Source organism: Poecilia latipinna, unplaced genomic scaffold, assembly GCF_001443285.1.
Source record: "Poecilia latipinna isolate Pla-1442-1.1 unplaced genomic scaffold, P_latipinna-1.0 Scaffold234, whole genome shotgun sequence".
NCBI lineage: Eukaryota > Metazoa > Chordata > Actinopteri > Cyprinodontiformes > Poeciliidae > Poecilia > Poecilia latipinna.
The window spans coordinates 359,529-376,276 of NW_015112850.1; the positions used below are offsets into that span (position 1 = coordinate 359,529).

The 16,748-nt window shown below is 41.0% G+C and overlaps 2 protein-coding genes across 6 annotated transcripts in view; one reads left to right on the plus strand and one right to left on the minus strand.

Annotated features, from left to right (window-relative positions):
* Nucleotides 1-190: 190 nt before the first annotated feature.
* pgam5 (PGAM family member 5, serine/threonine protein phosphatase, mitochondrial) lies at nt 191-7,205 on the plus strand. 2 transcript variants are annotated; one of them, XM_015032239.1, is made up of 6 exons: nt 191-693; nt 2,907-3,079; nt 3,169-3,294; nt 3,411-3,499; nt 5,107-5,240; nt 6,672-7,205. In XM_015032239.1, the coding sequence occupies exons 1-6, from the start codon at nt 464-466 to the stop codon at nt 6,820-6,822; spliced, it is 903 nt and encodes a 300-aa protein (XP_014887725.1). In that variant the 5' UTR covers nt 191-463; the 3' UTR covers nt 6,823-7,205. The 2 variants fall into 2 exon arrangements, with proteins under 2 accessions (XP_014887725.1, XP_014887726.1); XM_015032240.1 differs by having other exon boundaries at nt 5,110-5,240.
* Nucleotides 7,206-8,563: 1,358 nt separating this feature from the next.
* ankle2 (ankyrin repeat and LEM domain containing 2) overlaps nt 8,564-16,748 on the minus strand; it is an 18,309-nt gene continuing 10,124 nt past the window's right edge. For 3 of the 4 annotated variants that reach the window (XM_015032236.1, XM_015032237.1, XM_015032235.1), the window contains exons 5-13: nt 15,619-15,807; nt 15,411-15,533; nt 15,045-15,108; nt 13,786-13,961; nt 13,587-13,693; nt 13,302-13,492; nt 11,575-12,400; nt 11,013-11,144; nt 8,564-9,220 (exon numbers count right to left, since the gene is read on the minus strand). In XM_015032236.1, coding sequence (XP_014887722.1) covers nt 9,007-9,220; nt 11,013-11,144; nt 11,575-12,400; nt 13,302-13,492; nt 13,587-13,693; nt 13,786-13,961; nt 15,045-15,108; nt 15,411-15,533; nt 15,619-15,807 — 2,022 coding nt within the window. In that variant the 3' untranslated portion in view covers nt 8,564-9,006. The remainder of the gene's footprint in view (nt 9,221-11,012; nt 11,145-11,574; nt 12,401-13,301; nt 13,493-13,586; nt 13,694-13,785; nt 13,962-15,044; nt 15,109-15,410; nt 15,534-15,618; nt 15,808-16,748) is intronic. The other variant, XM_015032238.1, reaches the window with a different exon arrangement.

A 16,748-nucleotide genomic window follows, 5' to 3' on the forward strand; every position in this document is an offset into this window, starting at 1 on the left:
TTAAAAAAAAAAATTTTTAAATTTTATAAAAAAAAAAACCCAAAAATTTTTTTAAAAAAAAAAAAAAAAAAAAAAAAAAACCTTCATTTTTGTTTGATACCCCTTACCCTCCCGATGTGTTTCTACTGCTTAAACAAGTACAAGAGCGCCCTCTTGTGACAAGGAATAATAATATGATAAAAATAACGGAAATTCAACCTTTGTGTCTCACACTGGCCACCGTATTATTTGAAGGCACCGCTCTGATTAGCTTGCATTCATGTTTTCCGACTTTCTCAGTTGACTGAATCCGCCCATATCTTATCTTTCGCACAGCGGCTGTTTTTGTCTACATCACTAGAGTTTAAATTAACAGCTAAACGACTTCCAGCTAAAGTAACCCAGAGGATAAACAGCGTCGTGTTGTATTTACCCGTTAAGTCCAGCTAATTAGCCCACATTATTCGGCCTGTTCGGCGGCGGCATGTCGTACCGTAAAACTTTAAAACTGATTTGCGGCTTCGCTGGAGGCTCTGCTGCCGTCGTGTTCGCGGCTGCTGCCGCCGACTCCCGCGGATACTTCGGGGAGCACCGCGGAGAGGGAGCGAGCCGGTGGTCGAGATTCGCCGTCCTGCATGCGGCGCAGCCCGCTCGGACCCCTGTAAACCACACACCAGCCGCGACCGGACCTGGCTGGGACTTCAACTGGGACAAGTAGGTTCTTGTACTCCTTCACGACAGTCTGGTTCTCCTAATTAGACATGGACAGTTCCGCTGTGATATTTACACTAAAATGGCAAACAGAGATGCATAACGTGTTTTCTTTAAAACTGCAAAGTTAAGGCAATTGCAGACAAAACACCTAAGAAATTTAGTACTAATTTCCTAGTTAATATGTTTACTGATCAGTTCATCTGTTTTGCGAGTAATAATGCATAAATGCAAAAGGTTTAATAACGTGTGCTACTTGTTGCTTACTAGCTGCACTCACTTTAATAAGAGTGGTCAGTTTTCACATCTTATTTTCCAACCTGAATTATTTATTGTTAGTTTAGTTTAACAGGCTTTTTTTCAGCCAGCTGACTTGCAGTGTGTTGAAATATGTGGAATGGACATCTACGCTAATACCATCATCTGCCACACCATTTTTATTTAATTCAATTTCAGTTCAGTCTATTTGTCACTTGTCAAACTCGACGCCCCAGGGGCCAAATCCGGTCTGCAATAGCTTTTTATGTGACCCTCTGAACGGCTACATAAATAGCATATCAATTAAATCAAAGAAGTTTTTATCTGTATACTGTCAAATTTTAAAATGTACAAGAAGATATACATACTAAAAAAAAATTGGTCCAAGCACGGAGCCCTGTGGTACTCCATAAGTAACCCTGGAGTGTTAAGATGATTGACCGTTCACATGAACAAACTGGAATCTAAGAGACACTATTTAAACCAGCCTGGTGCTGCTCCTTTAATACCTACAACATGTTCAATGTTAACATGGTTTATACCTGAGCTTTAAAAGGCTGGTAACAATGAGAGCCTAGATGAGTGATACTGGAAATTGTCAAATGCAAGGTAGGGCATTTGTGAGGTGATTTTTGTTTTGATTTATCTTTAAAACTGTAGTATAATTCTTTAACGGGTAGTGATGATGTAAAACGTATTATGAGACGACCTCATTGACTCCAACTGTTGAGTTTCAGTTGTTTAATCAGAAAAGACCTGATTAAGGAGCAAAACTAAACTAGAAAAACAAGTTTAGGAGTAACAGTGCAGAAAAAACCTAGACAAGTCAGTGTTAAGAAGCAATGTGTTTTTCTCTAACCTTAGTTCTAGAGTAAGCATTATGAACCTTTTGTGTGTGGTTGAAATGTCTTGTGTGTTTAGTGGCAGCCATCTTGGGAGAGACCTGCCTCAAACCTGGCTCTTTAATGGAAAGAGCAGTGGCAAGAGCCGGAGTTTGATTGGCTAAAGCTTAAAGTAGTTAAAAGAAATAAAATTATATATTTTGCATACATTAAATGTATACAAAATATTTAGTACAGGGAGCCTCAGGACTGGAATTGAGAAACACTGTCTTAGGGGAAGATTTACCATTCTTCAACAGTTCAAGAAAACTGATGCATATTTCTGTGCTGTCGTCACTCTCCTGTCTACATCAATATAGACAGGAGCAAAAGCAGTTCAGAACTTGCTGAACCTGCCTTGCCATTAACTCCACCTATTGATCTCCCTAACAGCTTTAAAGAGAATTGGGATAACGATCCTTATCTGTAACGTCTTTTTAACCAAGCACACAAAGAAAGTACCGTAGAATGAAAAAGTTTAGCTGGAGAACCTTTCATTATAAAGGATAAACTTTTGTATCTAGCAGACATTGATGAAACAAGATTTGTTGTGCCAAAAGAATCCTGTTCAGTAATCCTGCATCTTTATTGGCCAGGATTATATAAAGATGTCGTTGAATACTGCAAAACATACCATGACTGTCATTTAGTAGCCACTAAAGTTTCAGACCGTGCCCAGTTACAGACGTTACCATGGCTATCCTTGAAATATTTGTCAAAACGCCATATCTGTTTAAACTCTGTGTCGCCTCAAATGCAAACAAGGTAGCAGTGCGTCATTCTGTACATGTTAGTTTACCAATCCATACATTTTTGGCATATCAGATGGACACTTCTGGAGAACTTCTAGTCATGATCACAAGAATTGGGTTAGACGTGTTTGTTAATCCACGAGATGGATTGTCAGTGACATGTAAGTCAATTTAAAGGGCGACAGTTTAAGTCCAGTTTAGTGTAGGGATTTGTCAGGCCATATTAAGAGATTCTCCTCATGATCTTCGACGATTGTTGGGTCAATGGTGTTTTCTTTGCCTTTACGCTAAGCTTCCCCTAATCTCAAAATCACCTCTTTGTCAGGAGAGACCCGTCTGTGCTGTCTAACGGGAGGAAGAGGGAGAGTGTAACCGAAGACCCCAGCTCTGAGCAGGACAACAGCAAGCCCAAAGCAACGCGCCACATTCTCCTCATCAGGCATTCCCAGTATAACCTGAGTGGAAACGGCGACACGGAGAGGGTCCTCACCCCACTAGGTCTTAACAGTCACCTAATGTCTTGATTTAGCGTGATGCACTCTGTTCATTTCTCCGGCCGGCTTCACGTCTCCCTTCCTTTTTCTCAGGCCGTGAGCAGGCCGAGTTGACGGGTCAGAGGTTGGCAGCGTTGGGTTTAAAATATGACGTTCTGATCCACTCCAGCATGACAAGGGCGACCGAGACTGCACACATCATCAGCAAATACATCCCAGGTAGTTCAGAGATCAACCAGACCACAGAAGCTTCACGCTGTCATTCGTAGACAGAATGAAATGCAAATGCTATGCAATTTAGTTGTTTTGCTTTTTGTTTCCTTATCCAAATGTAGGTGTGGATCTGGTGAGCTGTGATCTGCTGAGAGAGGGTGCACCTGTGGAACCAGTTCCTCCAGTCACCCACTGGAAGCCTGACGCTGTGGTGAGTGAAAACTCTCAAACTCTGGCCGTAGAATCGACTGTCAGCTCAATGTTGCCGTTTTCTCGTTAAATTCACTCTGTGCTGCCTGTTTGTGAGCAGATGTCACTTGTTTAGGCTTCTAGCGATTTATCGGTGCACTGCTGCAGGGAAGGGGTGGTATAAGAGTTAACTTCCAAAGGCCTGATGCTGGATAAGAGATGATCCACTATTGGTGTTTGTGCATTTAAAATGCACTCATACTTCCTGGAGCTTTCACATTTTGTCACTTTGCACTGTGAGTTAATGCTTTGCAGAACACTGCCAGTACTTGACATTCCCAGCATTAAGGGAATGTCAAGTACACAGCTTACGCAGAGTAAGCTGTGTTGCTTACTCTTTGCAACACAGCTAATAGTGAGTTAGATTAAATAAAGTCTGAATGTCAGATCATTTTCATAGCCTTGTCACAAATACGGTTGGATTTATGATTGGACTTTGTCACTCCTCAGTGTGCTTTGATCTGACTGTGTGTTTATGGCTGTTTTATTGCTTTAACTATTTTAAAGTCAGGTTTTCTTCCAGAATCGTCTCGTGTTCTGCCTGATTCATCTTCGAATCAACTGAGCAAGTGATGTGCATGTAGCCCCTAAAAGTGCTAGTTTGGTCTCATGCCACCACTACTTCTTCCACACTGTGCCGGGTTTGTTTGAAACCACAAACAAGACTTCCTTTAGCTTTCCTTGTCATAAAGGCAAGCTCATCATTTATCCGTAAAGGTCAGATTTGTAGAGCGCTCGTTAACAGATTCTCCTACCTGAACTGTGGATCTCTGATCTGGGCCTTTTTCATTGATGGAGATGGGAAATGGTGTATAGCTCAGGCCTGGCCTTGACTCACCACTTTACCCAGATAAGTGACTGTTGCCTTAATGAACTCACACTTTGCCAGATTCACAGTAAGCAGCGCCTGTTCCACACGTCCTCTAGAACTGCTAGAGGGCCCAGAACAAAATGACCAAAACCAAGTTAATAAGACTGATCTAGAGGTAACGTTTCGTATCAGGCAAGCACCTGGATGACAAGTGCTTAAACATGTCACAGTTAGTAAGTACGCATTTCCTGCCTTTGACCTCGGTAGTAGACCCACAAAGTAAATGAGAAAACACTTAAATAGTTGGCATATCGGTGGAAACGGGCACAAAGGTACCAGTTTAACTGCTTGGTTGGGTTTTTCAATAAACTGACAAATGTGACATGTTTTAATGTGCAGTGAAATGCTTTTCTTCATCTTAGGCCAAAAAAATAGATTTGCCTTCCAGTTCTGAATACTTTGGTACTCATAACGTTAACCGTTTCTAATGTCTTGATTTTGAGAAGTAATCTCAAAGAATCCTGAAAGTAAATTTGATCACATTTTATTTCCTAGACACACAGTGAGCAGCTTCTATAGCCTTTTCTCCCCCAAAGGCTTTTTCAGGATGGATTTGACTTTGGAAGGAAACCTTTCATCCAGTTCTGGCAGTGCGCAGCAGCTGGCACCGTGTAGTGATTTTAGTCCAGAACAATGGGGTTCAGACTGAACCCTCTCATGTGACAAAGCTGGCTCTCAACCTCTTTACCGTCCTCCAGCAGTACCACGAAGACGGAGCTCGCATTGAGGCAGCCTTCCGCCGCTACATCCACCGGGCTGACCCCAAGCAGAAAGAGGACAGCTATGAGATCATCGTGTGTCATGCCAATGTCATCCGTTATTTTGTCTGCAGGTTTGTGGCGGCGGCAGCTCAACTCAAACCACAGTTTGGTTTTGCAGCTTTTTGCTTGGCTAACCACTGTCCAACACACTACACTGCTGTTTTGTGTTTTTTTTCCCCCAAAATAAATTTTTTTCATCAGTTGCATACATTTTCATGTTTTTCCAAATGTTTAATCATTACTCAGAGAAAACAAGGAGGGAGATTTTGTAACATAAAACCATGGGGGACGTCATAACCTACCCAACTGCGTGTTGTGAAAAACGGGCTGAGATGTGGCAGCAGCTGGGAACCAACTTTTAGAAAGCTATTTTTAACGATGGTTATACTACATCATTTACTGTAACGATACATTAGCTATTATACATTATTTAGTATGATTATGCTATATTAGATACTGTAATTACACTATGTTTACTACAACTATTCTATATTAATTATACTATAATTATACTACAGTATTAACACATTTTAATGGTAGTGTCAACATGCTAGTGATAGCCCTCACACTACAGGTAGCATTTAAGCTAACATTAGTATTTTTATTTTATATAACTTCTAGACTTTACTACATGGAGTACGTCACTGTTAGTCAACATGCTGGTGAGAACCCCCATGCTACTGGTAGAGCCAACATGCTACTCGCTCTACATGGTAGTGGTAGCCCTCATGCTAATGTTAGCCCTACAGCCTAAATAAGCATTTTAGCTAATTTTTGCTATATTAGCTATGTTTAGCATACTGAATGGAGTAAGTCCATGTTGGTCAACATGCTATTGATACCTCATGATATTTGCTACCTTTTAGCTAACCTTAGCGTTGCTAATTTTCACCATCAGAACCCCTGGTTTCATGCGCACACTTTTGGCAGACCACATTTAAATTTTTTCAGACATTTTTTAGTTATTAGATGCCAAACAAAATATTTTTTTAGAAACAAAATGTATTGTAGATTACAAACCATGTTTCAGAGGATCTGCTAAGTGTGGGATAATCAGTCCAGATTTATAAAGTTAAAGTGTCAGATTTATAAATGTAGCTGATCTGAATTGATTGGTGTCTCAAAAGGCAGTGGAGTTAAGAACACACATGACCATGTTATAAACCGTCTTGATTTGTTGAACTTACAGATCAGAACTTTACTAAATGTTTTGTACTCAAATGCCCAGAAAGCTTCTGGAAAAATCTAGAACATTTGAAGGAAAAATGTGCAGGGACTAGATTTCTATCTTGAGTGAATATCCAATTAAAAAAATAAATAAATCGTCTGGAAAAACTTTCAGTACAGGCAACTTTATCACACTGGTAGAGATCTAGTTCATATTTCGCTTAGTTTGCTGAAAAATCTTTAAGTCAGAATCAGTTAAATGTTTCTAACAAGCAGATGAAACTCAAAGCAGTGTAAATTTCCCGGTGTAATCACTTATCTTTCTCCCCACTCAGGGCTCTGCAGTTCCCCCCTGAGGGCTGGCTGCGCATGGGCCTGAACAACGGCAGCATCACCTGGCTCACCATCCGCCCGAGCGGCAGGGTGGCCCTCAGGACCCTGGGAGACGCGGGATTCATGCCTCCAGACAAACTGACACGGACCTAAAATCTCAGCACAAAGCAGCTTTAAGGGAAAAAAAAAAAAAAGATGAAAATGTTTCAGGGTTAAATCTCAGTTTTTATTATTTTTCCTCAAGTGTCTTGAAAATAAACTTTTGAAGAATTCATTTTATAATCAACCTAGCATCATGATTCGAGACTGTGCTGCTGCGATTACTTCAACGCCATCGCCAAGAGAAGTGAGAAACGGCTGCATAGCAACTCCTGCTGAATGTAATTAACTTTTACAGAAGGAACAAATTTTTACACCAAAAAAGCTCTATTTATCTAGCGGTCAATGCATTTCGAGTCATCAGCTTAACATATTGCATTTAATTAAGTTTGAAAGTATATTTGTTGTATTGTGGTAAATAAAGAGTTTAAAACGTCTCTGGGTTCTTGCTGCGTTTTATTTTCCCGGGCCAAAACAAACATTCGCCAGAAAAAAAAAAAAAAAAGCATTGAACACACAACAGCAGGGAAGGTGTGAGTGAAGGTTTATTGGTTAGATAAAAGCAAATTAAGTCTATACATAAAGAAAAAAAAGTCATGAAAGTTTCTTTTAATAAAAATACAGAATGCTAAAAGCACAAGAAGCATGTTCAAATCTTTTTTTTTTTAGGTGCACTTTTGCAAAGTTCCACATTCATAACATTCAGAGACCAGAACTCGATCTCGTCACCTAAGAGCACGAGAATGATGATACAATCTTCTTGGTGAAGTGGATTGTGCTCTTAGACAAAAGGTTAGAAAAATACATTCAGAACATTTGTTGCTCTCAACTCGAGTGAGGATGGTATCAATTTGGAAATAATTTTTGTTTTTCCAACCTTCATCTAAATATAACTGACTCAGTTCTGAAAAACCTCAACATGTAACATGAATACGCGGTAAGCCACTTGTAGTCAGAACGAGACTCCTGGCACACAACTTGGTTGACTAAAGTTGTTTGGGTTCCCCCCCCCCCCCAAGGAGTCAAATTATTATTATTATGTTTTGCATCATTAGAAGGGATATAAATACTGGATGCAACTCATCTAGTCACATAAGGCAGCTTCTGCTTAGTTGACATGTTATCTCAAATGGGATCCTCAAGATATTAAACAGGTGTGGATGGTGGTGTTGGGTCACACCGCCCTCTAGTGCTCAAAACAAAAAACAACAAAAACCCCCATCCTGTTAAATCAGCTTTAAATCTGATCTCCGGCTAGGAAAAACCAAATTAAACCTGACTTATGGTTGGTTAGTGCCATTATGCACTGAAGGACATGCTTCCGACATGGAAAAAAAACCCCAAACAAACAGGAAATGGCACTGTTTAAGGCTGCCTTTAATGGGATGCAGAATGTCAAAACATATTAGAACCATCTGCTAGACATGAAAAAAATGCTAATTTTTACTACAGATCAACATAAAAATATGGAAGATCTCCGTTTTTTTTCTCTCCTTTCGTCTCCTCATACATTTCATGTACGAGCTAAAGTGAGTCTAAACCGACAGAACGGATCCATCACTTCAGAAAATTAAGGCGATTCCTGAACTGAGGAACAACACAGGAAATGGCAGTTTTAAACACCATTAATAAAAACATTTATTATTTTTTGTGCTACTGACCAACGTACAAAAAAATATTTAAAATATTGACAATTTTTTACTCGTTTCAGTATTTTCCACAACATTGTTCGGTGACAGAATCCTGACGGCTGGTTTGGTTTTTTTAGTGACCGGCTGAACTTTTTTTTTTTTGAAAGGGGGGAGAAGTGTGGCATGTGTTCACAATATTCCCCAAAAAAAATTATATTGAAAGAAAAAGTGGACTCCGGCTATGATCAGAGGTGTTTTCACAGTTGCCACGAACACGTTTTCATGAATTTCGACATAGTTCCACATCCATACAGTACGTCAACAAACATTTCAGATGCTCCATTTTTTCTTTTTTTTTTTTTTTACAGTCTAATGTTGATGAGAATTCCTGTTTTACATTAGTAGTACCATATATCGATTGATACAAATCTTCCAGACACTTGTGCATATTTCAGTCAGGTTTGGTGGTTTCTGAGCTCTGGGTGTTGTGACCTGGGTGTAGCTGGGGTGGAGGGCGGGTGTCCGTGTGTGTCCGTGTGTGTCCGTGTGTGTGTGTGTGTGTGTGTGTTGTGTAGTGGTAGAAGTGAGGAAGAGAGAGGGGGGCAGTTTAGAATAGTGGCTCACTCAGGTGCTTGAAGCGGAGGCGTTGGATGTAGCTGACATTGGCAGGGCTGTACCGGCTGGGGCTAAAGTCTGGCGAGGCAGCGTGGCGGATTGGACTGAAGCGACCGGTGGGAGACATCAGGCCGCTGCCGGGAGAACCGGGGGTCTGCTGCTGCTGCTGCATCCTGAGTCGGGGTTTCACGACAGGGCTTGGCCAGCTAAGCAACACACACAACATGAGTTAGGCTGTCCTGTATCGCCTGTTCAAAAGTACCGTATTTTCCGCACTATAAGGCACACCTAAAAACATTCAATTTCCTCAAAAGCCAACAGTGCGCCTTATAATCCGGTGCACCTTATAAATGGACCAATATTGAGCCACAACAGGTCTAGCAACTACGGTAAGCAGCCGCCAACCTCATTTTCGCCTGTAGAAGAAGAAGCGCACGGTGCATGCTGGGATAGTTGTCAGAACGCTGGTTTGTAATCTATCAATAAAATTTGACTGACCTATCTACCTACTGACCTGATAATCAGGTCGTCTGCAGGTCATTTACCACCACGTTCTCCACGAACATGCTGTGCGTGAACGGAGAAGGGTGACAATCGTCCGGCCACGCCCCGGAAGGCTCTCCTCGCTGACCGGAGTCAGACTGTTTTGTTGACATTCCCTCCATCTAGTGGATGCATAACGTAACTCCAGCCTCTACTGTAGCGTCTATTCTGTGCGCCTTATAGTGCGGAAAAAAAGGTAAGTAATGTGGCATGCATCTAAAACAGTCTCCTACAGTTTCAAAAATCACAAAGTACTGTTCAGTTCAACGCCTGAACATTAAACGGGTTTCGGCCAAGCTCCTGTTGGTAGAAAAACGATTAATTGTGCACTTTATAAATCTGGCTTTATGTATATAAAAAAACAAAGCAAGAAGAGAGCCACAGCTTAAAAAAAAATAATAAAAATTTCCTGAACGCTATCCTTATTAATCGGTTCCATCCTTCAACAAGAACTGGTATTTTAGTAATTAATCGTTCTATTGATTATTTTGACGATTAATCGACGAACCAGACAAAAAAAAAAGAGAGAATATGCTCCAGATTTCCAATTATCAATTTAAGCCTCTTTTGTATAATATTAAAAATACATAAAATCATGCAAATAAAAAAAATTCAACTGAGAAATTTTATTGCCTACAAAGCAATAGTAGTGTCCCTTTGGTGAACACTTGATCATTTATAGCGTACTCTACATCTGAAGATAAAAAAAAATAAAAAAAATCTATCAATACGTGAATTAATTTATCAATACAGTGTGGAGCCGATCTGTTGATTATGTTTTTGCTTAAAATCATAAATGCACAGCAAAATATGCTTAATAGAAAATTTGCATTTATTTATTCATTTGTTTACAGAATTTAAACCAGGTGAATCTAAAAATGCCACTAAACATTCTGGGTAGAACATATTTATAAACAAAAGTTTATCTAAAATGCTAGATGTTTATATATATTTTAGTTTTAGCTTAATTACTACTCAGAGTATGTTGTTCTTTCAGCAAATGGCCTTTTTTTTTAAGTCTGTATACTCCAGTTAACGATTAATCAATTACTAAATTAGTCAATTATTTCACCAATCGATTAATCACGATTAATCCTTTCAGTGCATCATTTTTTTCCTTCTACTTCACAACATCCTGGTCTATAAAATGAAATCCCAATAAAACATGTTGAACTTTATGCTTGCTGAGCAACAACATGTGAAAAAAATTCATGGGGAGTGAATAGTTTCACAAGACACTGAAGACGACATAGTCCTGCAGATATTCAGTCAGTGGCTTTGGGTGTTGGAACGAGTCCAACTGGTGTGAATGGAAATATTCACAGATTAAGATTGTGAAAACATGACACTTCATTAGAGGTTAGGATAATATTATATACTATAATCTGAAGTCATCAGATACTGAAAGCTTAAAAAAAAAAAAAAAAAAAAAAAAAAAACTGCTGATCCCCTAACCTCTGCATGTCGGATGGAGAGTATGACTTCATTGTGCTCTTCCATTTATGCACACTGGGATACTTCTGTGGATCGATATCAGTGTCCCGCAACGCTGACATGACCTCGCTGTCCAGCTTGGTGGGCGAGTCCCTGTTAAAGCACGCAGGATTCATCAGCTGCATTATTATCAAAACACTCAGTCCTCACCTGTCATGACCCACTGTGGAAGGAAAGCTGGAGCAGAAGCTGGAATTTCATAGAACCAAATAAAAAAAACAACCCAAAAGTAAATAAATAAAACTACTAATAAAATTAATTATGAAGTCTCTGTTAAATATTAATCATCATAATGGAAGCGATCGCGCTCATTTTAATTTATCATGCAATTCATTGATTTACTGGGACTGACATATTTGTGGATCATTTTCAACTTGATGGTTTCGGCCAACGTGGTGAAAAGTTTGGACAACCCTGCTTTAGAGTTTTACTCGAACAACAACAACCTACAGTTTGAAATGACTAACTTCCTCCTGACGTCGCTAAAGATGCAAAAACAGCAAAAGAAAGCGACGCGACTCACCCCTCGATAAAAAGTCCTCTCCTAAAGTGCGGCGGGGTCCTGGGTAGGAACTCATGGGAGTTATCTAGAGACTTATACGAGGACCCCGAGGAGCTGGAGCTGCTCAGGTCCCGGCCTCCGTGGTCCCACGACTTGGATCTCGCGCAGAAGTTGCGCACCCCAGACGCTGACCCTCTAGTCCTCCCCAGCGACTCCAGACTCTCCTCGGCGGTTAAGTATTCGTCTGAGCTCCCGCTGCTGCTGCTCTCCGCCCGGTCCCTGCCATCCTGCCGGAGCGACAGGCGGTTCAGGCCTGAGCTGAGGTCCGTGGCCGAGAAGGAGCTGCATGAGTTGCGGCCGTCCTTGTGCCGGTTCCTGCTGCCGCTCCGCCGCTCGCGGTAGCCGGTGGGGCTGTCCGCGGGCTCGTGGAGCGACATGCGCTCGAACTCCGCCATCAGGTTGGAGATGGGCGACAGCATGCAGGAGGAGGACGGAGAGCCACGCGGGGATGCCTTTTCTCCATTGTGAGTTCTATCCCTGGACGAGGAAGAGGAGGAGCACGCTCCAGTTTTGCAGACGACGCCGGGCGACAGGAGGCCGTCGTCGCAGCAGCACAGCAGGTCCCGCTCGGCGGCGTTCTCGATCAGGTCGGCGCCGCGGTGGCGCAGCGCGATGTGGAACTCCCGGCCGCCCACGGAGCCCTTCAAGGTGTCTTTGGACGCGGCGGAGGAGGTGATGCTGGAAAGCGCCGCGTTTTGACGGTTCTTTATCTCCTCCAGGCTGATGTCGTCGCCCTCGTCCAGGAAGGCACCGACTGAAATGGAGTTGCAGAATTTTTTGGGCTTGCCTAGGACCACAACGAATAATCGAGATGGATTTATTTAGAAAGCAGCCAATTACAAAAGAAACATGCAAATCCATGGTTTCCTGTGGCGATTTCTAGGAATGGGCCGTATGGACTTAAAAGTTTTATCACGATATTTTCTGGCGCTGTTGTGATAACAATAAAAGGTACTGCAAGAACTATTTACTACTTCTTTTTTAGGTAAATGTATGGCTGACAGGCAAAAACAAATACTGTTATTGAAAAACATTTCCATTTGTAAAATGCTTCTTTAGGACAACAGCAACAAAAAATGTGATTTCAATCACTAAACTGCACATTTAATCACACTTTAAAATACATTGATATTCATTGAACAAACGGTGGAGAAGTTCTTCAAACACCATTAATTAAAATTTACTGTGACAACGATAAATCACAATTCTTAAAATATTATAGAGGTGGGCATTTATCATATTATTTGATGCTTATTGTGATGACTTTATCGTGATAACATCATTACAATAAGTAGTTTTAAAACAACACGATTATTCGTGTAAATACAAGAGGTGCACCGATCACCGATCTCTAAAAAGCCTGATCTGCTGATTCAGGTTTTGGCCAGTACAGATTTTTATTTGTCTGAAAAGTTGCAAAATATGGGACAAAAATCACTTAAATTGACAACAGTGGGGCGACCAGCACCACTCACACACACGTGAAGACGTGACTTGGTGGGCTGATTTTCAGATCTTTGCCGAGGTACATATTACTGGTGGATGAGTTCGGTTTGTGTAAATATCGGTCTGCCGCGATCTCCCAAAATGAAGGAAATCGATGCCGATTCATCGGTGCACCTCTAGTTCATTTATTTTCTGTTCCACTAACTAAGGCTTTGCAGCTTCTCAGAATAAACGGATGGCACCTGGTGAGGGAGTTTTGAACCTGTTGCTGGTCTCGTTTGGCCCCGCCCCTTCATGAGCCCTGTGATTAAAATCCTTCTTGCTCAGATACTCCTCCAGCTTACGGAGCCCCTCGGTGGAGGACAGATCCACAAAACAGTCCAGGAAGCCCCAATACTCAGCCCAGGGGTGCCCCAGCTCATGAGCCAGGTCTCTGAATTCGAAGAAGTTGCCGATTAGTTACTCAGTGGTCAGACAGCAGAAACCTTCTACTCACTATTGTCAGGACTGCGAGGCTTAGGACGTACCTGCCCACTCTCTCAGCCCCTCTGTCCGGGTCGGACTTAAGAATGTGGTGGAAGAACTCAGCCCGTTCTCTCGGTGGCGTCTTCCAGGACCGACGAAAATCATCCGCCTGCATGATATGACAATACGTTGCCGTCAACAACTGGTGACAGTGGTTTATTTTGGGAATAGAGCATCCGAGCTACAGAGTAGTGGACTTGCTTTAGAGGGGCTAAGTGGGCCGGCGAAGGCTGTGACTGTCATCCAAGGATCCGTGGGGCTCCTTGTGTGTCGCTGGATCAGAGAGAGGCTCTCCGAGGACTCTGGCGACCAGGAAGCACCGATGATGGGCTGAGAGGTGTTGTCGGTCGCCCTCAGTAAGGGAATATAGCAGCGGTCTGCGAGGCAACGCAACAGAAACTTTACACAGGTTTTTGTGGCCATGCGTCTAAGTTGGATAACATTTTCACTCCAGACAAACAGCTCAAGCTCTGACCGAGTGCCGCCACGTTATGGATGACCACAAGAACGTGAGTTGGTGTATTTAGCTGGTGGCCATTTAGGAAATGCAATGTCCAAGTTCTGAAATCATGACACTACCGGTCTAAAGCAGCATCTGTCATTTTGAAAACCCAGAATAATTAAAAAAAAAAAAAAAAACTCCAGAGGATTCTTATTTTAAAGGGGCGGTATTATGCATTTTCCAGGCACATCAAGTAAAAATATTTATAGGAAAACAGATCAATAATTTCTCTATAAAAATGTCAAAAGTCATAGTCATCCAAGAAATGTAAAATATGATGAAATGTTTAAGGTTTTGGGAAGATTTTACCAATAAAACCTTGAGTGAAAATAATTGCAGAATGTCTAATTTACACTTTCACAAGAGAGACTATAGCTAGGTTTTTTTGTAAATATTGAGAGCATGATTGATTATTAATTATTAATATCAAGATCAGAGTTAGCATCACATTATGTCTTCTAGAAAGAGCGTCTGGGTTACCCATCTTTGCTGTTTAACTGGATTTGATTTATCTGAAATTGGTCTCCAGCATCACATGTTGGTTGCTGTTAGCATAAATAACAGCACTATCTGTGTTTATTACCCGTACCTTAACTATGAGATAACCAAGACTGGAAACATTCCCTAATAAACAGTGACCTGTGTGGGTCTCCTCACTGATACCAAAACTAGCAAACTTTTAGCCTTCCATCAGTTCCATCATCCACACCGAACAGCGAGCGTTAGCTCAACCTTTTGGGGCTCATGTGCAGATTGCGTCTTCAGCTTCCGACCAGCCAATCATCAATCAGCTGATCCCCATGAGCTTTGAACAAATATTTTTAGTCCTTAACATAACTTAAAAAGTACAAATCAAATTCAAAACTCCCTGATGTAACATTGCTCATTAGCTCGCTCCTTATAGGTACATGCGACTCCATGTAAGGCAGAAGGAAGAACAAACAGAGGTCATCCTTACCCTCCAAGTAGTCACTTATTCTCTGTTTCACCTCTGCGGTTTTATTTTTCCTGCTACAAATAAGCTGTGGAAGGAAAGGAAAACAAATGAGCGACACCAAGTCTGCACAAGCCACTGTTGTCAGAACAATTTGCCCATCTATAATTAGCCTATTATTTAGTCAGTGACTGCCAACATATTTTAAAAAGGTCACACCCTCTGCAGCTACTCACACACTTATAAAAATAAGAATGTTTTTTTCTCTAGCTAGCTGACTGACAGCTCCAAATGTGTGCTTTCACATGTTAATGAAGCCTTTCTCTGTGACAACTCGGTAAATATTGACTAGGAGTTTGTCAATATGAGGAAGTGTTTAGAACTCCTTACGTCAGAGGGCTTCTGGCCGTCCCGGTTCTTGCAGTTCTTATCGATGTCGGGGTGCGAGCAGAGGACGTTGACCACATCCGGACATCCGAACTTACAGGCAAAGTGGAGCGGCGTTTCAAAGCTCTGAAGCAAAAACAAAAACTCTCCTTATGCATCTCGAAACGATGTACAAGCCAGCGGGGGTCGAGGTTATGGAGCTAAAACTGACAGCCTTATCTGGAGTGTTGAGGTAAAGATCTACAATGTAGCGGATTCGTTTCTGCAGCATGACCTCCTGGTCGTCTGGGTACATGAGGTGCATGAACTCGGGGTTTTCCAGGGTGTCCAGTAGCAGCTGAGCGATCCCCGCCTGGTTTTCCTTGGCCGCCACGTGCATCACGTTGTACCGGCAGCCCTCCTGAAGGTAGAAAAAATATAACATGTAGAAATATCACTCAGAAATCAACTTGGCCAGCTGAAGTTACAAATTTTGTCACCGTCCGCTTATTTTTAAAGAACGAAGGCTCAAAACTGGCACTATTGTTAATATTATGCTAAAATACCTCATGCTGAGACACTATGTGGTGAATTTATGAAATCAAGAAACAAAGGCAACAATTCATCAGATTAATCAATTATTGAGATAGTTGTTAAGTTATATATTACGGTAGTTTTGGGTATACGGACTTTAAAAAGCCATTTGCGGAAAAAAAAATGTAGAAAAAACAAAACAAAACATGCACAGTAGTAATTAAGCCAAAACTATACAAAAATATACCCTATGCATTTTGCATTCAAGATAAAAACACCTTTGTCTATAAATATGTTTTAGGCAAAATGCCTCAATTGAGTTTATTTTTAAGAGATGAGACCGATATTAATATCTTAATCAATATTGAAACAATATCTAGATTGGGCACATTGTGACCTTTGCCCAGTCTATTGAGTCCAATTTTATGATTTGTGCTTTGAGCAATGTCATGATTCATTATTTATGTTGCATTATACTTAGAATTATTAATTGCACCATTTGAAAGATGTTGGGTTACAGTAAATTTTTACATGTTTGACCAATGTAACCCATTGTTTTTGTCAGTTTCTTTATCATTTGTTTTGCATTGGCTGTTTTATTCCTAATTGTGCTGACTGAACAAACTGAAGTTGTGTTGTTTTTATATGTCAAACACCAACAGTTTGTGACACTGTTAGTGTATTTAAGTGCTCTACACTGGTGCACAGTAATCAAATATATTTTTCATTCAGTACATTTATATTTGTGCTTTTTTTTTTTTTTTTTTTTTTTTTTAAAAAAAAACTTTAAAAATAATTCAACCGGTTTTTTTTTTTGTGGGTTCTTTA

Coding starts and splice junctions, on each gene's coding strand:
- pgam5 (XM_015032239.1), top strand. CDS start 464: ATGTCGTACCGTAAAACTTTAAAACTGATTTGCGGCTTCGCTGGAGGC. Junction 3,080..3,168: donor GAGGGTCCTCACCCCACTAG/GTCTTAACAGTC, acceptor CCTTTTTCTCAG/GCCGTGAGCAGGCCGAGTTG. Junction 5,241..6,671: donor ATCCGTTATTTTGTCTGCAG/GTTTGTGGCGGC, acceptor CTCCCCACTCAG/GGCTCTGCAGTTCCCCCCTG.